The 25,013-nt window shown below is 37.0% G+C and overlaps 2 protein-coding genes across 5 annotated transcripts in view; one reads left to right on the forward strand and one right to left on the reverse strand.

The window, feature by feature from the left end:
- Window positions 1-25,013, reverse strand: part of colec11 (collectin sub-family member 11) — a 57,812-nt gene that overhangs the window by 12,190 nt on the left and 20,609 nt on the right. The window contains exon 1 of one of the 4 annotated variants that reach the window (XM_058750238.1): window positions 6,525-6,626. The exons of the other annotated variants lie outside the window; for them this stretch is intronic. The gene's annotated coding sequence lies outside the window, so the exon portion shown is untranslated. Of the gene's footprint in view, window positions 1-6,524; window positions 6,627-25,013 lie in introns of those variants that run through there. 4 annotated transcript variants of the gene reach the window in all.
- On the forward strand, window positions 9,203-11,872 carry htr1b (5-hydroxytryptamine (serotonin) receptor 1B). The gene has a single exon (XM_058750236.1). The coding sequence runs from the start codon at window positions 9,524-9,526 to the stop codon at window positions 10,679-10,681; it is 1,158 nt and encodes a 385-aa protein (XP_058606219.1). The 5' UTR covers window positions 9,203-9,523; the 3' UTR covers window positions 10,682-11,872.

Consider the following 25,013-nt stretch of genomic DNA (forward strand, 5'->3'; position numbering starts at 1 on the left):
TGAACCTTGCATTTTGGTATTTACCTATACTGTAGAAAATGCTCTGAGAACCGCCAACAGTGCGTCACATAGCTTAGCCCTCAATATATTCATAGTTAAACACCTGCGGAAAACAATGACACCTTGCAAAGGTGTTGGGAAAAGAAGATTTGTGATTTCTTCGTGATAAGATTCCCAAGCATGTGAATGAAAATTACATTCCAACATAAATGTCCTGACACCAGTTTCTTGCTCAATTCGATTAAGTCCAAATGGCAACGGGCATGTGATGAAAGTGCTTGGGTCAGATAGCTGTAGGCGCTTTAAAATGGTCTTCGAGGTGTCTGGATGATCTCTTGAATTTTGATAAACTTCATATATTTAAATGCAAAGTATGGCCACCAATCTTTGCTAAAGATGACTTTGGGATCGTTTCCCTAATGCAGGCCAGATATAATTTGTGTTTGGGTAACTTTCATGGCTGTTTTCCCAGATGCAAATTAGCCAATATCCTAGGTTAGGTTTCACTGACAATAGTGATTCTTCATTCATGGTTTTCAGCAGTCCAGGACCAAGGCTTAATCTGTGTCTGGGAAATTGGCCCACATTGTCTAGTCACATAATACCTTATTGGCATCTTCAGAACGAAGTAGAAGACATTGAATGCTAGTGTTCAGATGCCGTTTTCTCACCGTTCTCTTTGAGCCAAGATTCTGAGAGCGTCATTACAGTTGTGCTGACAAAATGCATCAATCAAGACATATCGAGCAGACTTAATTGCCTGCGTTGACAGTAAACTAAACAGAGGCTATTTTCATAATTCATCACAGCCCATTAATGTCCAAAGAATTACCACAGCCTGATGATTTATGAATCTCTCAGCTCAAGTCATTTTATGGTGTAAACTACTGATGAAACACCAGTAAATTTGGACCTCCTAGACACATTTCTGCTGCTACTGGACAAAGACAGACTCATTTTCTATGTACTTTCTAGCCAGGAGCTTTCAAACTAGGATCCAGGGACACCCAGGGAGTCACATGAGAGAAAATTATTTACTTTAAAATTATTTAAATATATAGACATACACACACACCACTATTCAAGGGTTTGGGGTGAGTAATGTTATTTATTTGAATTCTTTTTTTTTTTTTTTTCAGCTTTGCTATCACAGGAATAAATTACGTTTTGAAATATATTAAAATGGTTAAATAGTAAAATAAATAAAATCACAATATTGTCATTTTAATGCAGTGGTCTTAAACTCAATTCCTGGAGGGCCGCAGCTCTGCAGAGTTTAGCTCCAACTCACACCTGGTTGGAAGTTTCTAGTAATCCTGAAGACCTTGATTAGCTGGATCAGATGTGTTTGATTAGGGTTGGAGCTAAACTGTGCAGAGCTGTGGCCCTCCAGCAATTGAGTTTGACACCACTGTTTTAATATATTTTTAAATCAAATAATTGCAGCCTTGGTAAGACTTATTCAAAAACCTTAATGAGGTAGTACACCCACTCTTCAGAACACAAATTAAGATATTTTCAATGAAATTCGAAAGCTTCTGACCCTCCATATACAACAACACAACTGCCACTTTCAAGGCCCAGAAAGGTAGTAAGAACATCGTTAAAATAATCCATGTGACATCAGTGGTTCAACCTGAATTTTATGAAGCTACATGAGAAAACTTTGTGTGTGTAAAGAAAACAAAAATAACGACTTTATTCGAGTTCAATTTGTGTTTCGAAGATAAATGAAGGTCTTACGGGTTTGGAATAACATGAGAGTGAGTAATTAATGAAAGAATTTTCATTTTTGGACGAACTACGCTTTTTAAAAAATCTTAACGACCCCAAGCTGTCCCTTGTTCATTTGAGTGTCCTTGGCCTGAAAACGTTTGAAAACCCTTGTTCTGGGAGACATAACATGTAAATCTGGTGGTATGAAAACAGACAAAATCTAAAGTTAGATCATGTGTACTGATGCAGCGTCTAGACAAGTATGAATCAATAGGATATACAAGTTTCAATGCAGACTACTTGATATTTGACTACAAAGGACAAAGGTTTTATGGTGCCTTCATAGTGTCAAATGGCGTAATGTCTTACTGTACTTCCTATTGTATATGGAGGCAGACAACTGAAAATGACAAAGGCCTAAATTAGACAGGGAGGAAAGAAAATCATTGACATGGAAGAGTTTATTTCTGCAGAACCAAATGATTGCGGTGGGTCAGATGTTGAAGGGGGTGCATCAACAAATTGATTTTCAACTTGGACTTTATGTACTTCCGTGACCTTGGGAAAACTATAAGTCTGAGATGCACAAGGCTCTTATTCTGTTTTCCACTCTCAAGACGTTTATGCATTTTATAGATCTTCAAAGGTGTTTTCATGATTGAACATCACACAGCAATTTCAATCCTTCAACCCTACTATTACATCTCTAGCAGGCTGCAGACAAATTACAAGAAGTGTAAGACCAGTAGAAAGAAGGGCGAGGGGAGTGTGGAGATGTTAAGTCAAATAGATGTTTGGGAAAAACATACATTTACACACAGATACTGAAACTTTTTATTCAATTTTGTCCGTAAGACTATCAAGGGAAGAACACAGACACATTGTTCAAATTCACAGTGTTGCTGCAGCTGGAATCTGGGACAATAAACTGATAATGCTTCAGCTCTGAGCCTAGCCTTCAAAGCACTCCAACTGTCCCATAAATACATACATGATTGCCCAAGTTTTAACTATGGTATATAATACTTGACCTTCAGGAGCATAGTTTCAATAGGCCACAGGGTAGAATGCTGCCTTTAATGACTGATAATAGTATTTCATATTCAATGACTCCATATGGACATGTGAAGATGCAATCATGTTAACCAGAGGTAGGGAATGAGTAGTGGAAATTTTTATCATTACTATAGCAAGGCAACATACAGGTGCATCTCAAATTAGAATGTCGTGGAAAAGTTCATTTATTTCAGTAATTCAACTCAAATTGTGAAACTCGTGTATTAAATAAATTCAGTGCACACAGACTGAAGTAGTTTAAGTCTTTGGTTCTTTTAATTGTGATGATTTTGGCTCACATTTAACAAAAACCCACCAATTCACTATCTCAACAAATTAGAATATGGTGACATGCCAATCAGCTAATCAACTCAAAACACCTGCAAAGGTTTCCTGAGCCTTCAAAATGGTCTCTCAGTTTGGTTCACTAGGCTACACAATCATGGGGAAGACTGCTGATCTGACAGTTGTCCAGAAGACAATCATTGACACCCTTCATAAGGAGGGTAAGCCACAAACATTCATTACCAAAGAAGCTGGCTGTTCACAGAGTGCTGTATCCAAGCATGTTAACAGAAAGTTGAGTGGAAGGAAATAGTGTGGAAAAAAAGGAGCACAACCAACCGAGAGAACCGCAGCCTTATGAGGATTGTCAAGTAAAATCGATTCAAGAATTTGGGTGAACTTCACAAGGAATGGACTGAGGCTGGGGTCAAGGCATCAAGAGCCACCACACACAGACGTGTCAAGGAATTTAGCTACAGTTGTCGTATTCCTCTTGTTAAGCCACTCCTGAACCACAGACGACGTCAGAGGCGTCTTACCTGGGCTACGGAGAAGAAGAACTGGACTGTTGCCCAGTGGTCCAAAGTCCTCTTTTCAGATAAGAGCAAGTTTTGTATTTCATTTGGAAACCAAGGTCCTAGAGTCTGGAGGAAGGGTGGAGAAGCTCATAGCCCAAGTTGCTTGAAGTCCAGTGTTAAGTTTCCACAGTCTGTGATGATTTGGGGTGCAATGTCATCTGCTGGTGCTGGTCCATTGTGTTTTTTAAAAACCAAAGTCACTGCACCCGTTTACCAAGACATTTTGGAGCACTTCATGCTTCCTTCTGCTGACCAGCTTTTTAAAGATGCTGATTTCATTTTCCAGCAGGATTTGGCACCTGCCCACACTGACAAAAGCACCAAAAGTTGATTAAACGACCATGGTGTTGGTGTCCTTGACTGGCCAGCAAACTCACCAGACCTGAACCCCATAGAGAATCTATGAGGTATTGTCAAGAGGAAAATGAGAAACAAGAGACCAAAAAATGCAGATGAGCTGAAGGCCACTGTCAAAGAAACCTGGGCTTCCATACCACCTCAGCAGTGCCACAAACTGATCACCTCCATGCCACGCCGAATTGAGGCAGTAATTAAAGCAAAAGGAGCCCTACCAAGTATTGAGTACATATACAGTAAATGAACATACTTTCCAGAAGGCCAACAATTCACTAAAAACGTTTTTTTTGTTTTTTTTTATTGGTCTTATGAAGTATTCTAATTTGTTGAGATAGTGAATTAGTGGGTTTTTGTTAAATGTGAGCCAAAATCATCACAATTAAAAGAACCAAAGACTTAAACTACTTCAGTCTGTGTGCATTGAATTTATTTAATACACGAGTTTCACAATTTGAGTTGAATTACTGAAATAAATCAACTTTTCCACAACATTCTAATTTATTGAGATGCACCTGTATTAAATGTCAGCCGAAGCCTTTCAGAAATAAGATTCTCTTCAGTTGCACTGCAATTTTATTTAAAAGAGAGCAGCTTTTAGCTTGACTTGCGCTTTAGGATTCATATAAAACATCCACCATCTTCAAAAGTCTCACTGAATTACCATCTCGGTTTTTACACTTTTAAAGACTGTAAAAAGAAATGAAATGATCTTCCGATGGGGAGGTGCATAATGGGGTGACTGTGAAGGCAAATCCTTAGAAATGGGAAAATGCTCTTTTTGTGAAGGGAGTCATAAAGCTTTTAAAATACAGCTGGGACTTTCCATAATCAGACTGAGTACATGTGGCCTAATGTGATAAATTCAGAAAATGTGTATAATTTTATCTATTATATTATATTATATTATAGATTTATTAATAATTAATATTGCTCAATATTTTATATATATTGGCCAATATTTGTCCATAATTCAATTGCCTTGCCATAATTTAAAGGAATAGTCACTCAGACAAGAGTTTTTTTACCTCTGCTGAACACAAAAGTATTTTGAAGAACTAAACACTTTTGGTTGCCATTGACTTCCATTGTTCAGACAAAAAAAAACACAGTTTAAGTCAATGTGAATGAAACTGTTTAGTTACCAACATTTTCTAAATATCTTCTTTTGTGTTCAGTAGAACAAAGAAATGCATACAGGTTTAGAATGACACAAGTGTGAGAAAATAATGGTGGAAATTTCATTTTTGGGTGGACTATGCCTTTAATACTCAGTTAAAGTTAATCTTTAAAAACACTTTAACAACTTTACATTTGTACATTATAATGTTGTGGTGCCTAAATTCACATTCATCTGAATTTATTTAAAACGACTGATTTAGTTTTCAGTATTTTATTTTTCATTTATTTAGACAAAATAGTGTAGAATTTTAATATTAGCCATTTAGCGGTTTTTGGTTATAGCATAACAATTACTATTGGCTTTTAGTAATTTTAATATGACAATTTAATAGTACTCCATCTTCAAATGTGTTTTTGAGCCTACAGTGTATTGCTACTAAGACACCAATAGTTTGGCTAGCACATATTTAGTTGGTTTGATAAGCATATATTTAGATCCCCATCCTCTTTTCACTATACATGCAGACATTATATAACCAGACAACCTTTGCCGTATACTTAACTTGCGCCCACATATAGGCACACATTCCAATATGGAGTGTTGAAATCACTTGAGTTGCGACAAATGTGGCTTTCCTGAGGATAATTTGCTGCATTAGGTTTTGTACTAGGGAAACCAAAATGAATTTTTTGATGAACTGCCACTGTGCTCAACAGGGCATTGTGGAAAGCAATGAAAAGAACACAAGGAGCTATATACGTGTTCTCTAAAGAGAGTCATAATTGTGTCTCCTGAAAGTCTTTTCATGTGGGAATAAAGTGTGCATCACGTGATTAAATCACAAAATGAGGGGAAATTAGTACAACATAATAGCGTCGGGGGGAGATGGAGGAGAACCTGTATTGACAAAAGCGCTCAATACATTATACTTCACTCCAGTACACTCCTGCTTACTCAGTGATTACGTAATGAAGGACACTTAATTGTTTAGGTTCACTTCTACTGTAAAGTTCACTTATAATGACAGACAGTTGCTGCTCACATGATGAGCGACTCGTTTGATCATTTATAGTTATACCTTAACTGATTTTATTATCAGAGCAGTCAAACACATTAACTGTAGCTTTAAAAATTGATTAACGCTTTGCCTCACGCTTAATACTTGCTCTGTCAAAGATAATTTACTCAAGATGTGCGTAGGTGTACATAACTACTTGGAAATCAATTAAGTGATCTAGGAAATTAAAGACATTCACGCAAGTGGCCAGCACTAAACACATTATCACATCAAGAAAGCCATATTTCTGTGCTTTAAAAAAATGCATACACAGTAATAGTTCTGGTGGAACCAAATCTCAAGAATCTTAACCCTAACCTTTAAGGGGAAAATAATTCTGTCAGCTTTAACTCACCCTCGTGCCGTTCCAAACCTGATTGCTCATTTTTTTGAAGAATCTTCACACTGCTCTTTTTTTTCATACAAGACTTCAATAGTGAGACGTCTGTCAAGCTCTAAAAAAAATACACAAAAAACAACTGTAATTAAATGGTCCATATGGCATGTGCGCTATATATTCTAGCCCATATGATCCGTTTGAACAATTCCAGTTCCTGAACAGTTGATTAGTAATTACTAACCACACTTTCCTGTAGCTCAAATAGTAGAGCATGGCGCTAGCAACGCCAAGATCATGGGTTCGATTCCCAGGAAAGCAAGAGCTAATAAAAATGTAAAAACTGTAACTTGAATGCAATGTAAGTCGCTTTGGATAAAAGCGTCTGCTAAATGCATAAGTGTAAGTGTGTAAGTGTAAGTGTAATTATTTAAGGCCTTAGGAATAAATATTTGTGTAAAAATAAATATAATTACATTGCCAAATCATGGTATATTTTCAATAATAAATCAATTATAAACAAAAGGTATATTTAAAAGGTGTGGTATTCACTTTCGTGGTCTTTTAGAGGTGACATTAAGGCTTTACTGAATAAACCCCAACAAAGTGCATCTTTAACTTCACAATGTCATATGAACATCTATTCAGCACTGATTTTATTATCTCGCATTTAAGTGAGATATGTTTAAGTCACTAAAAACTGAACACATCTGATTAGTCTTTCATGCAGTCATTCATTTTGATTCTCTAAAGAGAGTCATAATTGTGTCTCCTGAAAGTCTTTTCATGTGGGAATAAAGTGTGCATCACGTGATTAAATCACAAAATGAGGGAAATTAGTACAACATAATAGCGTCGGGGGGAGATGGAGGAGAACCTGTATTGACAAAAGCGCTCAATACATTATACTTCACTCCAGTACACTCCTGCTTACTCAGTGATTACGTAATGAAGGACACTTAATTGTTTAGGTTCACTTCTACTGTAAAGTTCACTTATAATGACAGACAGTTGCTGCTCACATGATGAGCGACTCGTTTGATCATTTATAGTTATACCTTAACTGATTTTATTATCAGAGCAGTCAAACACATTAACTGTAGCTTTAAAAAAATTGATTAACGCTTTGCCTCACGCTTAATACTTGCTCTGTCAAAGATAATTTACTCAAGATGTGCGTAGGTGTACATAACTACTTGGAAATCAATTAAGTGATCTAGGAAATTAAAGACATTCACGCAAGTGGCCAGCACTAAACACATTATCACATCAAGAAAGCCATATTTCTGTGCTTTAAAAAAATGCATACACAGTAATAGTTCTGGTGGAACCAAATCTCAAGAATCTTAACCCTAACCTTTAAGGGGAAAATAATTCTGTCAGCTTTAACTCACCCTCGTGCCGTTCCAAACCTGATTGCTCATTTTTTTGAAGAATCTTCACACTGCTCTTTTTTTTCATACAAGACTTCAATAGTGAGACGTCTGTCAAGCTCTAAAAAAAATACACAAAAAACAACTGTAATTAAATGGTCCATATGGCATGTGCGCTATATATTCTAGCCCATATGATCCGTTTTAACAATTCCAGTTCCTGAACAGTTGATTAGTAATTACTAATCACACTTTCCTGTAGCTCAAATAGTAGAGCATGGCGCTAGCAACGCCAAGATCATGGGTTCGATTCCCAGGGAAAGCAAGAGCTAATAAAAAATGTAAAAACTGTAACTTGAATGCAATGTAAGTCGCTTTGGATAAAAGCGTCTGCTAAATGCATAAGTGTAAGTGTGTAAGTGTAAGTGTAATTATTTAAGGCCTTAGGAATAAATATTTGTGTAAAAAATAAATATAATTACATTGCCAAATCATGGTATATTTTCAATAATAAATCAATTATAAACAAAAGGTATATTTAAAAAGGTGTGGTATTCACTTTCGTGGTCTTTTTAGAGGTGACATTAAGGCTTTACTGAATAAACCCCAACAAAGTGCATCTTTAACTTCACAATGTCATATGAACATCTATTCAGCACTGATTTATTATCTCGCATTTAAGTGAGATATGTTTAAGTCACTAAAAAAACTGAACACATCTGATTAGTCTTTCATGCAGTCATTCATTTTGATTCACTAAACAGAGTCTAAATTGAATCTTCAATAAACTAAATCTTAAAGTAATACGTCACCTAAAAAATTAAAAGTCTGTCATCACTTACCCAAAGCTGTGTGACTTTATTTGTCTTCTGTTGAACAAGATATTTTGAAGAATGTTGGTAACTAAACAGTTCTGGTGACCATTTCTTGCTCCATTAACCTGAATATAACTACATGCAATTTACTAACTGTAAAGTAACTACAATTGACTCATAGGGCTGCATATAGCACAAGAGGGGTAGCTACTGACTACATTGCACAATTATGTTGTCTTATTTGGAAATGATCATATTATGTAAAGATTTAAGAAATAGAATTAAAAATAAATAAAAGATAACAGTTTAATGGTATGGAACAACCTGAGGGTGCGTTTCTTTTTTGATAAATTAAAAGGGTGTTAAAAGGTAAGGAGGCACTAAGACCCAGAGGACAGCATCCTCTCTCAAACTAGAAGATCATGGTTATCAAAGCTGCAACTTTTGCATCAGAGCCCTATAAAAAGCAAGAACCCTGCGACCGCCTATCAGTGAAACCTATGAAAAATTGCTGCTGCTGCTTGCGGGCAAAGTATCTACCTTTTAAAGATGACTCGTTTGTGGACGTGAAGCAAGAGGAGCACTGAAGAACGATGCAGGGATGTTCTTACACAACTTCTGGGATGCTTTATATTGTGCAATTGTGCAACTGCAACTGATTTTTATTTTTCTTAGAGACCGAAGTTTGAGAATTAGAATGAAGCAGAAAGATATCTTTGCATGTCACAGAACGAAAACATCCACGAGCGTTTGTCTACACCTGATGCTGGAGCTGACAGAAATCATGAAGCGCAGAAAATACTGCTTTATTTTCAAAATATGAAAACATATGTCTGCTGGGATGGAGCGCAGCGGTCATTTCAAACCAACACCTGGCCATTTCGAGGTTTTAAACGCCTCGACCGGCACCAATGTAACTTTAACGCCTAAAACGGACGAAAAAGAAGAAAGTTTCGCGTTCCAAGTCACCTTAGCGTCAGTTCTCGGTCTCATCACTCTCGCGACGATATTAAGCAATGCGTTTGTCATCGCCACCATTTCCCAATCCAGAAAGCTCCAGACACCGGCGAACTTCTTGATCGCGTCCCTGGCCGTCACGGACCTTCTGGTGTCGGTGCTCGTGATGCCCATTTGCGTGCTGTACACGGTCACGCACGTGTGGTCGCTTGGGCAGGTTATCTGCGACATCTGGCTGTCCTCAGATATCACCTGTTGCACCGCGTCCATTCTTCACCTCTGCGTAATCGCTTTGGATAGATACTGGGCTATAACGGACGCGGTCGAGTATGCCAAGAAACGCACCCAAGCGCGCGCCGCGGGGATGGTGGCGACCGCCTGGATCATTGCCATCTCCATCTCCCTGCCGCCTTTCTTCTGGCGGCAGGTGAAGGCAGGGGAGCTCACCACCTGCTCGGTCAACACAGACCACATCTTCTACACCATCTACTCCACTTTTGGAGCTTTCTACATCCCTACGCTGCTGCTCATCGCCCTGTACGGCCGGATTTACGTGGAGGCGAGGAAGCGCATTTTGAAGCAGTCGCCCAAAAAAGCGGGGAAAAGACTCACTTCGGCACATCTGAGCACTAATTCTCCCGCTTCGGTGGCTTCGACTTCTCCTTTGCATTGTGGAAGGCAAGACCTGTACTCGGACAGCGGGTCTCTGGGCAGTGACAATCAAATTAGAGTAACCGTGTCCGATTCACTTCTGGAGAAAAAGAGAATCTCGGCTGCGCGGGAGAGGAAAGCCACCAAAACCCTGGGCGTTATTTTAGGAGCCTATATTGTGTGCTGGTTGCCGTTTTTCATTTACACACTGCTGGTTCCCCTATGTCCATCCTGCTTTTACGCAGAACTCTTTGACTTTTTCAATTGGCTTGGCTATGTCAACTCACTGATAAATCCAATAATATACACCATGTCGAATGATGACTTTAAAAAAGCTTTTCACAAACTCATAAGCTTTAGATGTTGCAGACGACAGTAAAATAGATACATAAGTATAATAACGGTCAGTCAGTCGGTCATTATCTCAAGTGATATCGCAACGCTGTTGAATGCTTGATTCTGATTGGTTGACAGACATTCTAAGGTGTTGATTGTTGTTCTGCACCTGCAGGGATTTGAAGCCGTTCCAGTTCATTACAGTCCCGTGTCATTATTTCAGCATTTTTTTCAGCATAGAACATAAAATCAGACAAATACACGGCCAACAAATAAATGACAGACAGCAGGATCAAAATGACAAACTGTTTCGATTTTGTTTAAACTAATTAATCCAATAGCCTCGCTGTTTGTAATTATGTTGCTGCCTATTAACATTGCCGAGAGCCGCAGCAGACGCAGGTAATCACACGCGCGCTCCCTCCCTCTCGCTTTCTCTGTCACAAACACAACCTTGGTTACTCCAATAACTGCTTCGAAACAGCCCAAGCCTTGGTTACTAGTTCAAAAAGTGACACTTTAGAATTAATAAGGTAAGAAGAAGAAAAAAAGAGTGTTTTGAAAGAGATTGAAGTAGTTAAATGCATTAAAAAAAACTAACATGGTAGCCATTGTGTGAGATAAATGATTAACTCCAGATTCAAGTCCTGGCATATGGGAAAAATTACCATGTGACTGCAAATTATTCAACTTATTAAACGGTTACTTTACCAGTGACGGCTTTACGTGTGAAACGTAATACAGTTTTCTTTAAAAATCGTACTTTTTCGAAGGATTCACATCATATTCATAGGAAATTGCCATCTCCTGAGTCCTAATAATGACCGTCTGACTGCACATTATATCACTACTTGAGAAAATAAATGAATGATTGAATACATAAATGAATAAGTAAAAGAACATGAAATGATTACAGAGTTGATATTCTATTAGTTTACTTATAGAGACGACAAAGACAAAACATGAGCACAGATACACAGGAAACAGGGTTCTTAGATGAGCAGTCAATCAGACTGACCAATCAGAATCAATAATAATAATAAACTTTGTTATGTGGGCCTCAGTTGACATAGTATACGTAGGCTACTCTTTCAAAACTGAGCAGAATGTACAATGACTTTGGATTTCGTAATAGTGCTTTGACAGCTTGTCGTCAACTGGTCGTTAATTAATAACGCAAAATTGTGTAAAAAGCTTTATTGTCTTTATAAAATGTGCAATTCAATTGGTCTTATGTGATCACTGCCTATAGCTGCTGACTGATCCTAAACTTAATAAATAAGTTGGATATTCCATTTGCTTGTGCTCACATGCAATACGTCTTTCGTCTTGTGTTACAGTTGATTAAACGGTGTGAATATGTGTTTCTTACAGCAGTGCATGCTTACCTTAGACTTAAATAATGAAAACAGGCCTACTGATGATAAAGTATTGTACCTAAATCTATTATTGGAGTGGCTCTCCTTGTCCAAGCTCCCAAAATGTGGGTGTTTTGATGAGAAGTCTTTTTGTTTGGAGTGGGAATTTATACTGAGGTCAAGTACTCACTATACAAACATCAGCAGTGCAGCAAGAGTTCAAATGCCTCAGACGGAGTTAAACTGGCCAACCAGAGGTCCTCAAAATTTAGATGTGAATTGAGACCTACTTCTAACCCAAATTCTGCTCTATACACTCATAAGTCATAATATCTGTCACTTGGCAGTATGAGAGATCACTGAGTAACTGAGAATGACACGTCTACCGCAGGAGGTGAGTAATACGTCAAATACGCACCAGAAAAGGGCTGAGGGGGAGATATCGACCTGTCAAGCCCATATGGAGGTAACAGGGAAAGATCACTGCAAAGCCACAACATATCGGGAAAAGGCACGTTTGATATTTCCCACAATTCTGCTTTTCCACAATGAGCCTGTGTTTCCTTCAACCCTGTCTTTCTATGTGTAGTCATGGTAGATATTGATTTAGTTATCATGCTGAAAAACCTCCTACAGCAGCCAGTGAAATTGGGGACATTTTTAAGCAGGGGACCAATGGACTAGAAACTGGCATGAAAATCATCATGAAAATGAAAATCATGCTGATATTTTCACTGAGCGCAGACCCATTTAATGCCTACGAATTTGATGTGAAATGAGTTTTAAAGACTTAATTTTATACTATTACAGCTTGAATGCTTAACGCCATGCAAACACCCGCAATAAGTGTAAGCTGTCCTGTCAGAACCGCTTAACAGTGAATCACAAATTAGCTCTCAGAAAGCAACGGTGGTGGAAAAGCAAGCAACATGGTGGCATAAATGTTTTTTTGTTTTTTTCTAACCATATTGGTCTTTTTGGAGTATGCTGATTAATGTATTTTATCATGAGTAGAATTAGTATAAAATGCTTTTGACAGGCTTGGAGGAACTGTTAATTATTTGTTTGTTGGTTTAATTAATTTGAATTTAATCTCTTGTCTCTTCCATTTATCTTTTCTTCTGAACCCATTAAAAGTAGTAGATTTAATACTATGCAAAATAAATCTTGCATTTCTGTCATAAGCCGTTGTTGTTATTAAATGTTTTTCTTTTATTGTTTCTTATTTAATATAATTCAAATTGAAATATTTGGTTATAGTACATGAATCATCTTAAATAAAGTTATTTTTTTCCCTCCTTATCCTTAATGTCCTCTATGGATGGAACATTAATCATGAGCAAACAGAGAAGCACTCATTTGCAGGCATATGATTACCACTTGTCTTGGATAGCATATGACCTTGATATAATCAACATACAAATCACTCAGCCATATATTACACACATGACCTGCATATACAGTATGCCTGAACGTGCCGTCTTATTACTGCAAGCAGTCATCACTAATCTCTGAACTAATCTTCGAATGTTTTTAGATTTGCTGGACATTAACCTTAATCATATTCACATTTCTAAAGGTTTCATTTAAGGGAGATACTCTTCCTCATCTGCTTCTAAACACCAACTGTCGAAACTGTTCACAATTGAAAACACATCAATCTGCTTTGCAGTTACACTTTACATTAATTGTGCTAAACGGACCATATGTATCCATGTAATGATGTTAACTTTTCCATATCACATCTTATTGTTCAAATTATTCTAATCTGATTGTGTCACTAATGCACAGTTAAAAGGCTAATTTAGAGGATAGTTAAAAGGATTATTTGCTCACCCATGTCATTCCAAACCTGTATGGCTCTACAACCCAATCTCATGAGAAAATGTAAATATTTTACAAGGTTGCAATTTCATATAAGAAATGAAATAACTACCAATTTGAAGTTACAAATTGACATTAGAATGTGTTGGAATTATATCTTTAATGGAACACTTCAGGAGAAGTTTATCAGAATGTCCTGGCTGCTGTTTTTCATACAATTATAATAGATACGGATAAGCAACTTCCCAAAACAACCAAAAAATTGACAATTAAAGATGTCCATATGACTTGTGCACTACATTCCAAGTTATCTGAATAGCTTTGTGTGATGAACTGACCTAAATATTTTGCTAAAAATTACTTAAAATCTCTCATTCGCATTCACTTACATTCACAAATGGTATCAGGACACCAGTTCGAACGATGCCAAACCTTAAATGTAGGTTGGTTCCTCACACAAAGCTATCATGTATAGTTTGAAAAGATGATATTTTTAGAGTTATTACACTGACAAGAGTAAATGACAACAAAATTGTCGTTTTGTGGTGAACTATCTCTTTAAGAACACATATCACCCTCCATATGTCATGCTATCTGCTCATGCACAGCTATCACGTCTGTACGTCAGTCATGTGTCATGCCCATCTTTTTTTTTTTTCTCCTGAGCATATATCTGCATACACAAAGTATACACTTACGGTTCATAAAGTGCAACATATAGATATAGTTCACAAGTATAGTTGGAAAGGTTGTACGGTTCAACCATCTGAACCCTGTGAACAGAACAAAGCACCAGCAGGCACCAGCACACTGCATTTATACATAAAATCAATGTCGAAGATGAGCCTTTGCAAAATACTGGGCTGTACAGCTCATTTTCTGTTCGCCGAGGTATTATTAATGCCAAAAAGCCTCTTTTTTTTTCTTCAAATGCCATTCCTTGAGATTGACAGATACCTGTTTACTCGGTGGAGAGGCTTATTATCAGCCTTATACTATTTTATCGCTTTATATCTTTGCTGTGCCTCTGCATTATTCACTTCAGGATTATTAATTTCACAAGAGGAAGTATGGAAATATATTCAGTATTTTCAAAAACAAAACTTTATGTCAGGAAACATTTAGGCATTTGTCTTACGAAGGCTATCCAGATCATGAGTTTAGCACAGGCCATTAATCCATTATATTTCTACATGGTCCATAACAGACAGCAATCATCAGTTCAGTAAATGTCAAGACAAAGTCATTAATTTTGATCCAAACACTCGCTTAGATTCAGAGGAAACAGACCTCTGACAGAGGTCTTCATCTTGACGTCTGACATTCATACGCTTAAGGGAGGAAGTCTGCTCCGTAGCGTTGGCATCTTTGAAGCGACAAATCGTGAATGCCACGTTATTCAAGCGCTTTTAATGACAATTCCACTTTTAAGCATTCAGTATAGCATGCATCTTATCTTTCTCGAGGATATTTTGACATTTGAAATGGCACAATCTTGTCTCAAAGGAGCAGAGACTTCGCAAATAATATGTTATATAATCTGCGAGAGTATAGCCTGTCTGCCGTCTCACTGTTTAGAGAGATTTTAAAGTCGTTTCAGCTCTATTAACGAATTAGCTCTTTCTTATGCAATGCCATTAATTAACAGTTGAAGACAATACAGAAAAAGCACATAAATCAAATCTGCCGGGGAAAATGCTCACATAGAAAGTCAACATGATGGGTAAATTAATCTCAGCTCTTCATTTACAAACATTTACATATGAAATGTAGAGGTTGTCCTTATAATCACACGATAATCTCTTCACATTGGCGGTTTGGCTGCGTCAGCGATTCTGATTGTGCCTGTGTGTCAGTGCATATCAAAGAGACTTGACTTTCAACATGGTTAGCATAACTGAATGGATCAAATGTGAAATGGTTGTAGTCAAATCTGATAGAAATCATAAAGTCATAAAATCAGATTAGATTTTGACCACTATGTGTTTATCAAATGTTGAATCTTAAAGGGATAGTTCACCCAAAAATTAATATAATTTACTTTATTCTCAAGTTGTTCCAAACCTGCAAGAATTTCTATCTTCTGTTGAACACAAAAGAAGACATTTTTAAGAATGATGGTTACCAAACAAGTGCTGGAAAGAAAGTAAGTCATACAGGTTTGGAACAACTTGAGGATGAGTAAATGATGACAATATACACATTTTTGGGTGAACTATCCCTTTAAATTATTACATTTGGACCCCACACTGCTTGCTCAAAACCATAGAAGAATTGTGCAATAACATCAAACACTGACATCAAGATATGACAAATGGGATGACATTTAATGGCACATGTTGGATGTCATCAAAGTAGATGAGGTCCATTTTGCAACTTGTCTAAAAAACTGTTTTTTCTTCAGCAGGGTTATTTGTTACATAAATCTATTAAATAAAAATGTCTATACTTGCATTGTATGGCAGGAAAAGTCCCCTAATGCATCTCAATAATTGTAAGCGCTTCTGCAAATCATGTCCATAGGGATATTGTGTTTTCTCTTATCAGAACAAATGATGTGCCATTCATAGATTCATAACCATATATAATGTCTCGCAGATTTGAAACATGCTCATTTATGGAAAGCTAGGCTTTTTGGTCTACCTTAGTAAGCATGCAGTATCAGGGGAAATATATTCCTCCATTAAACATATGATGTGCAGTAGTTTCAGTGCTGCAACATAACCAGCAAACCAGCGCTGCTATTCTGAGAGAGCTGACTCTTATGCAGGGGTGTAAAGAACTTGAGTAATTGCACTTCATTTCTATACTTTTACATTAAGGCATTTAGCAGACGCTCTTATGCAGAGTGACTTGCAAAAGTGCTTTAGCGTAGCATATGAGACCATTGTGATCAACAGATGGCAAGCAAACAATTTGCAATGCTATTAGCTAGATAAGAAGTGCTTCCTGGACAAATACAAACAAGCACTATTAGAATAATAACCCTGTATGTTTTCAGGGAATTTATACTTAAAAAAAAAAATTATTCATCATACATATTACACTGTGTATGTATGTATGTATGTGTGTGTGTGTGTGTGTGTGTGTGTGTATCTGTATATATATATAATATATATGTATGTGTGTGTGTGTGTGTCCAGTATAGGTATTTATTATTTATGTCACAAAATATTTCTAAAATAAATCATTATACAGTATCCCACAAAAGTGAGTACACCCCTCACATTTCAGCAACAATTTTAGTATATCTTCTCAAGGGACAATACTACACAAATGAAACTTGGATATATTTTAGAGTAGTCAATGTGCAGCTTGTATAGAAGTACAAATTTACTGTCCTCTAAATATAACTCAACATATAGCCATTATTGTCCAAATGACTATATGGTGAAGTGAACATGTCAAAACTGTGTCCAAAGTGTCAATATTTTGTAGGGGCACCATTGTTATCTAGCACTGCCTTAATCCTCCTGGGCATGGAATTCACCAGAGCTGCACAGGTTGTTGCTGGCATCCTCTTCCACTCCTCCATAATGATATCACGGAGCTGCTGGATGTTAGACACATGGCGCTTCTCCACCTTTTGCTTGAAGATGCCCCACATGTGCTCAGTAGGGTTCAGGTCTGGAGACATACTTGGCCACTCCATCGCCTTCAGCTTCATCAGCAAGGCAGTTGTCATCTTGGCAGTGTGTTTGGGGTCGTTATTATGTTGGAAAACTGCCGTTCGGACCAGTTTCTGAAGGGAGGGCATCATCTTCTGCTTCAGAATGTCACAGTACATGTTGGAATCCATGTTTCCCTCAATGAACCGCAGCTCCCCAGTACCAGCAGCACTCATGCAGCCCCACACCATGATGCTACCTCCACCATGCTTGACTGTAGGCAAGACAAAATTTTCTTTTGACTCCTCACCAGGGTGTCGCCACACATGCTGGACACCATCGGAGCCAAACAAGTTTATCTTAGTCTCATCAGACCACAGGACATAGTTCCAGTAATTCATGCTCTTGGCCAGGTTGTCTTCAGCAAACTGTTTGCAGGCTTTTTTGTGAGCCAGCTTCAGAAGAGGCTTCCTTCTGGGACGACGGCCATGCAAACCAACTTGTTGCAGTGTGCGGCGTATGGTCTGAGCACTGACAAGCTGACCTGCCACTTCTGCAACCTCTAAAGCAATGCTGGCAGCACTCATGAGTCTGTTTTTCGAAGCAAGCTACTGCACATGCACATGGACTCAACTTCTTTGATCGACCCTTGCCAGGCCTGTTCCGAGTGAAATCCGTCTTGGAAAACCTCTGTATGCCACTGCCCACTGTACTGTAACTCAGTTTTAGGTTGTTACTGATCTTCTTATAGCCTCGGCCATCTTTGAGGAGAGCAACAATTCGAATTCTCAAATCCACAGAGGTGCCATGTTGAACATCCAGTGGTCAGTACAAGAGAATTGTACTCAAAGCACCAAATTTTAACTGCTCTAATACAAGATACACATTTGTATAGTCCTGTGAAGCAGACAAAAACATGAACATGATGAATAGGACATGTGGCTTTGCATGGTTAAACGACGTATAGCTGTTTTCGCGTAAGGTGTACTCACTTCTGTTGCCAGCTTTTTTGACAATAATGGCTGTATGTTGAGTTATTTTCAGAGGACAGTAAATCTTTACTGCTATACAAGCTGCACATTGACTGCTCTAAAACATATCCAAGTTTCATTTCTATAGAACGGTCCCTTGACAAGATATACTAAAATGATTGCCGAAATGTGAGGGGTGTACTCACTTTGTGAGATACTGTATGTAATCTGAAAATGCAAAAAGCCCCAACTATGGTAATTTGTCCTTGTAAATAGATTTATCTCACCTCTACTGTATTAAACTACTATATGAAACAGACTACTATAGAGCTGATTTTAACGTTCACCTGACAGGTGGTTTGCCCTTGAGCTTTACATAGAAGAGTGAGAAAACTGTGATTGAACAGGTTCCTTTTACTGCATCAAAGTTACTTTCATGTGAAAATCTCTACTGTCTCTTAATTTCATCATTCAGTTTCAAACGGCTTTTTACTTTTAAATATCTACACACAAAACTTTTACTCAAGTATGTTTTGACTATAGATACTTTCCCGTTTACTTTTTGGAAAAACGATGTCAGTTGAGTCTAACATTCTGTTTATAATAAAGAAACCCGCAATGGCTAAGCAACCAGAACGATGGCATTAAAATAAATTAAATGTGATTGGCTTCGGTAAACGCTCTACTGTCATTATGTCACACCAGCATGTGGAAATGTCATTTGGTCAATGACTCTGCGTTAGTTCTGAAAATGCTTTCATTTCAACATGACATCAAATCTTCAAGGACGCTGAATTCGGTCTGCTAGGAGCGAGAGTCAAATTTGAAATTCTTCTCTCCATAGCACACAGTCATTACTCTGGTCTGCTGAAGTTTCCTGGGGGTAGCACATCTCGGCTCTTCATAGCACATATAGATTTAGAGTGGCTTCACTGGGCACAGTCATAAATATACCGCTGGAAAAAGCATTTTGCAAGGCCGTGTGATGGCTTGTTTGAAAACAGGGGATTTCGGTGATTTCAGTGCCTACGTTTTGAGTCATGGCGATGTCAGCCTATGGTCACTGTAACAGCATCTATTATGCTTCTCATTTTCAGAACAGATGGCCATATTCAGGGCAATTTCCACTGTTTACAATTCACCTTGCATGTACTCTAGACAGCCGGCCATTTATCTAAGCAATCAGAGTTGCTATTTACTAATGGCTCGAGTGAAAGTGCATTTCAATGACTTCTTTCCTCAGATATGATATGAGATTGAACATAATATATTACATACGCACTGTACTCACTGTATGCTTATACAGAGCCACACATGTGAATGCATATGTGATGTGTTTACATAAACTGAACAGAAATAATATTTCTACCATAAATCAGCCTGGTTGGAGACATACAACAGGCAGGAATGTATGCTGAAGGATTTGTTTTTCTGTTATATACATACACATGCACAAACACATACACGAAAAGGCTTAATTTAATTAAAGTTTGCCCCCTGGTGGTTTTAAAGCACACCCAATTATTATGAAACCAGATCTATACAAATCTCACAATCATGTCTTTCCATCGAATGATTGAAATTTGGAGTTCAATAACATGATTGATTTTTCTTCGTCTCACCCACTTTTGCCGACAAGAAGGGCTCAATCAATCACAGAGTATCTGAAAACACGATGAATGCGCATTGCAAAATAAGTAGGTTGAGTTTGATAACTCAGTCGTGACATGAGCTCAATCTCCAGCCAAAGCAATACCCACGATCACCCATAGGAGAAGCCTGGAGCTGCAAAAGCTCAACGTATAACAGAATCTGCCTGGTGTTGTATAAAAATCGGCCACATCTGTCAAGAGAAGCTGCCCATCACACAATTATAATGTAATCATTTTTCCTAAAATAAGCCCAGAGGAGCTTTTCTCATGGAACTGCTTCTTTTCAGATTAAACCACAGCTGGAGATCATAATTACCATAGTAGATGAAGCAGATGAAGATCTTGCACTTAAAATAAAATGAAAAATAGTTGTCAAATATATAAAAGAGACTGAGTCAAATACATAAGCAAGAATGAGTCAAAAATCATCTAAACAATTTAAAAAACGTTTTGTCAAATATGTAAAATATTATTTTATATAATATAAAATAAATTGTATAATTGATATATCCTACTATTATAATTTTTAATTAATATTTAGAATCAGTGTCTATATCAGATTTCTATACTTAGAATCAGTATCTGTTTATGTGTATATAGTTTTTTTGTGTTTTTTAAATTTTATTTTTTTATCTCAGCTTTAGCTTCAGGTATTTTGGTATCAAGTTAAACTAAATTATGTTGTGCTCAAAATTATTCATACCCTTGTAAATATGGTCAAAGAAGGCTGTGAAAAACAATTAACCTTTCACTGAAATAAAAAAAAAAGAGAAAGTGGGGGGGGGGGGTCACATTATGAAATAAATGTTTTTCTCTAATAAACAAGGGTCACAATTGTTGGTACCCCTAGAATTTCTTATGATTAAAATATCTCTGAAGTATATTCCCATTCATATTTGCATATTTTATCACACCAGGGTGACTAGGAGCATGAAATTATCCTGTTTCACAGGAATATAAACAGGAGGCCAAATTCCCTTAATCATAAAATCACAAGTAAAATCAAAGAATATTTTTCTGATGTGCAACAAAAGATTGTTGCGATACTAAATGTGGCTGTAAGAAAAGAGCTAAAGCGTTAAAAAGTTCCAATCAGCAGAAAATATTACAAATCTGCCTGGAAGAGGATGTGTTTTTATTGTTTTAAAGCAATGTGAGGAGGAGAGTTTGAGTGGCCAAAGACTCTCCAAAGATCACGGCAGGAGAACTGCAGAAAACAGTTGAGTTTCAGGGTCAGAAAGCCTCAAATAAATTTATCAAACAGCACCTACAATCAACACGTTGTTTCAAGAAAAATCAAGAAAAGAAAACGCTCTCATCCAAAAACAAAATCGAGCATAATGATTTGCTAAACACTACTGGAACTTCAAACGGGACTGGCTTCTATGGTCAGATGAAATAGACCCTATAGAACCCTATAGAAAATGAGTGAGGTGAACTGAAGAGAAGAAGCACCAACATGGAGCTGGGAATCTGAAGGATCTGGAGAGATTCTGTATGAAGGAATGGTCTCTGATCTCTTGTCAGGTGTTCTCCAAACTCTTCAGGCATTACAGGTGAAGACTCAGAGCTGTTATCTTGGCAAAAGGAGGTTGCAAAAACTATTAAATAAAGATGGTATGATTAATTGTGGCCAATGTGTATTAGAGAAAAACATTTATTTCATAATGAGATATTCCCTCCATTTTAAATCTGTATTCTCCAATGAAAGGTTAGATTTTTTAAGTATACATATTCAAATAAATGTTAATATATTCAAAACTATGAACAAAACAGCTTTTTAAATTTTGACAACAAAATAAATAAATAAATATATATATATATATATTTATTTATTTATATTTATTATTTATTTTTCTTGTCAAAATTTAAAAAGCATGTTGAACTTTTGTAAAAGCATGTCCTTATATATATATATATATATATATATATATATATAAGGACATGGTTTTACAAAAGTTCAACATGCGACAGTGAAATGTATCTCTTTTATCCTCGGCAATTACTAGCCAAGCCTAGAAAGTTATATATACAAAAACGATCTCATATAAGGGATTTGTAAGATCTCACATGCAAAGATGAATAGATCATATGTATGTCACGAAGCATGGGGCGAAATAATGAGAGCTGTATCCAGGGATTATGACAGTGACAATTCAGTCAGTCACTGTCATCCATCAATATAAAGCTCTGTCAGAGGACACACGGAGGAGAGTGTTCTGTCGCAGGAGAGATGTGCTGACTCCAGACAGCTGCCCGGACAGCCACTCACTCCAGGTTAATTGAAGTTCACCCTTTTGATTGGTCAGTGATGGAACTCATTAGCATAGGTGAGAAGGTCAGCCTACTTTGCATTTGAGCTCATTTTTACCGCTCTTAATAGAATCAGGCTCCCGAAGACAATTAAACGTAGAAAGGTCGGTCAACTGATTTTCTTGACTTTCTTGCATTACCGCATAAGTATTGCTGGTACTATGTCCCTGGACTTTTTCTGCCATTGAGACAGATGAATTAACTCCACTATTGGATAGGTGAATTCGAAGCTGCATTGCAGAGATCTGTCATTGAGCTGAGGTTATTAGTCAGAATAGGATTTCCACTGATTCTGTTTTAAAAGCAGAAAATGAAAGCAGATGGTCGGGTTGTCCTGAATGTTCAATGGGGTCCAACTGTCTAATAAGCCACAGACCATATTGAAAATTTGTAGTCTAATTTGAAAATTAAATGAATTTCAAAACCTGATTTAAACCAGGAAATTGGCTGAAAGGATTTTAAATTTTAAAGAAAAAAAATCATGACATAAAAATGAATATTTAAAACTGTGCAATATAGGTCACTAATCAAATAAATAGGTAGTTTTGTGACATTGACTGATTTACATTTAGTCATTTAGCAGACGCTTTTATCCAAAGCGACTTACAAATAAGGACAATGAAAGCAATCGAAGTCAACAAAAGAGCAATGATATGCAAGTGCTATAACAAGTCTCAGTTAGCTTAACGCAGTACACGTAGCAAGATTTTTTTATTATATATTAAATAAAAAGAAAACAGACAGAATACAAAAAGATTAGAGAAGCTAGTGTTAGCTTTTTTTGTTTTGTTTTAAGAAAACAAGAATAGAATAGAATAGAATAGAATAGAATAGAATAGAATAGAATAGAATAGAATAGAATAGAATAGAGAGTGCTAGAGTTAGAGGGTCAAATAAAGATGGAAGAGATGTGTTTTTAGCCGATTCTTGAAGGTGAATAAGGACTCAGCTGCTCGGATTGAGTTGGGCGGGTCATTCCACCAGGAGGGAACATTTCATTTAAAAGTCTGTGAAAGTGATTTTGTGCATCTTTGGGATGGCACAATAAAGCGATGTTCACTTGCAGAAAGCAAGCTTCTAGAGGGCACATAAGTCCAAAGTAATGAATTTAGATAAAGGGGTGCAGAGCCAGTGTTGGTTTTGTAGGTAAACATTAATTCCTTGAATTTTACGCGAGCAGCTAGGTAGCCAGTGCAAATTGATAAACAGAGGTGTAACGTGCATTCTTTTCGGCTCATTAAAAATTAATCTTGCTGCCGCGTTCTGGATTAATTGTAAAGGTTTGATAGAACTGGCTGGAAGACCTGCCAAGAGAGCATTGCAATCTGCCAGCCTGCACAGAACAAGAGCTTGAACAAGGAGTTGTGAAGCATGTTCCAAAAGAAAGGGCTCTTCTTGATGTTGAATAAAGCAAATCTGCAGGACCGGGCAGTTTTAGCAATATGGTCTGAGAAAGTCAGCTGATCATCAATCATAACTCCAAGGTTTCTGGCACTTTTTGAAGAAGTTATTGTTGATGTGCCTAACTGGATGGTGAAATTGTGATGAAACGATGGGTTTGATGGAACCACAAGCAGCTCTTTTCTTGGCAAGTTTCAGTCGAAGGTGATGGTCCTTCATCCAGCAAGAAATGTCTGTTAGACAAGCTGAGATGCGAGCAGCTATCATCGGATCATCAGGATGGAATGAGTGTCATCAGCATAGCAGTGATATGAAAAGCCATGTTTCTGAATGACAGAACCTAGTGATGCCATGTAGACAGAGAAGAGAAGTGGTCCAAAAACTGAGCCCTGAGGCACCCCAGTATTTAGATGTTGCAGCTTGGACACCTCACCTCTTGAAGGACCTATCTGAGAGGTAAGACTCAAACCAATGGAGTGCGGTTCCTGAGTTGCCCTTTGTCAATGGTTTATTTATTGTTCTTACTTCCACCGAAGACTAATATGTTCCTTAGATCATTCTCAAATCATTTTGGAACATCAGGTTTTAACTTGGGGAGTTCATAGTGGAGTTCATGCTGTTATTAAAGAAAGAGAGAGATATACCAAAGACTTTCACGTTAATTGATATCACAGTAATATTACATTTAATATTACTGTGCTGAATATACAATTTGCAGTGGAAAATCAGAAAATTAAAAACAAAAAAAGTGCAAAAAAGTATATTCATTAGTGGTCTCAGATTTTGATGACAAAATAATAATGTTGGCATAAGATTCATAGTATACCAAAGGAAACAAATTAACAATAAGGAACACAAAACCGTACAATGATGACCAAAGTTTCAACTATAGTACCATAGTTACTACAGTTAATCTAAATTTAATAAAATCTAATTAATCTAATAAACTGTGGTAACTTAGTCTTAGCCAGTACCTATGAAAAAAAATAAACAAAATGTTTTGCACATACATCAATCCTTTAACATTATTAAAAAAAAAAAAAAACACAGCCAAAACAAACAAACAAACAAAAAATGAATTCCAATTGGGATAAAACAATAATTTTGATTTAGAAAGTAAACATTTTATGGTGACAAAGAATTTTCTATGACTTTAAACTAGTACCATGGTATTTACCATGGTAAATTTCAATATTTTGCAACCTAGATCTTACAAATACAGCTTATTAAAACCTTTTTGTGGTTTCG

This window comes from Onychostoma macrolepis, chromosome 17 (genome assembly GCF_012432095.1).
Source record: "Onychostoma macrolepis isolate SWU-2019 chromosome 17, ASM1243209v1, whole genome shotgun sequence".
Classification (NCBI taxonomy): domain Eukaryota; kingdom Metazoa; phylum Chordata; class Actinopteri; order Cypriniformes; family Cyprinidae; genus Onychostoma; species Onychostoma macrolepis.

Excerpts from the sequence above, each read along its gene's own strand:
- htr1b (XM_058750236.1), top strand. The coding sequence starts at position 9,524 with ATGTCTGCTGGGATGGAGCGCAGCGGTCATTTCAAACCAACACCTGGC.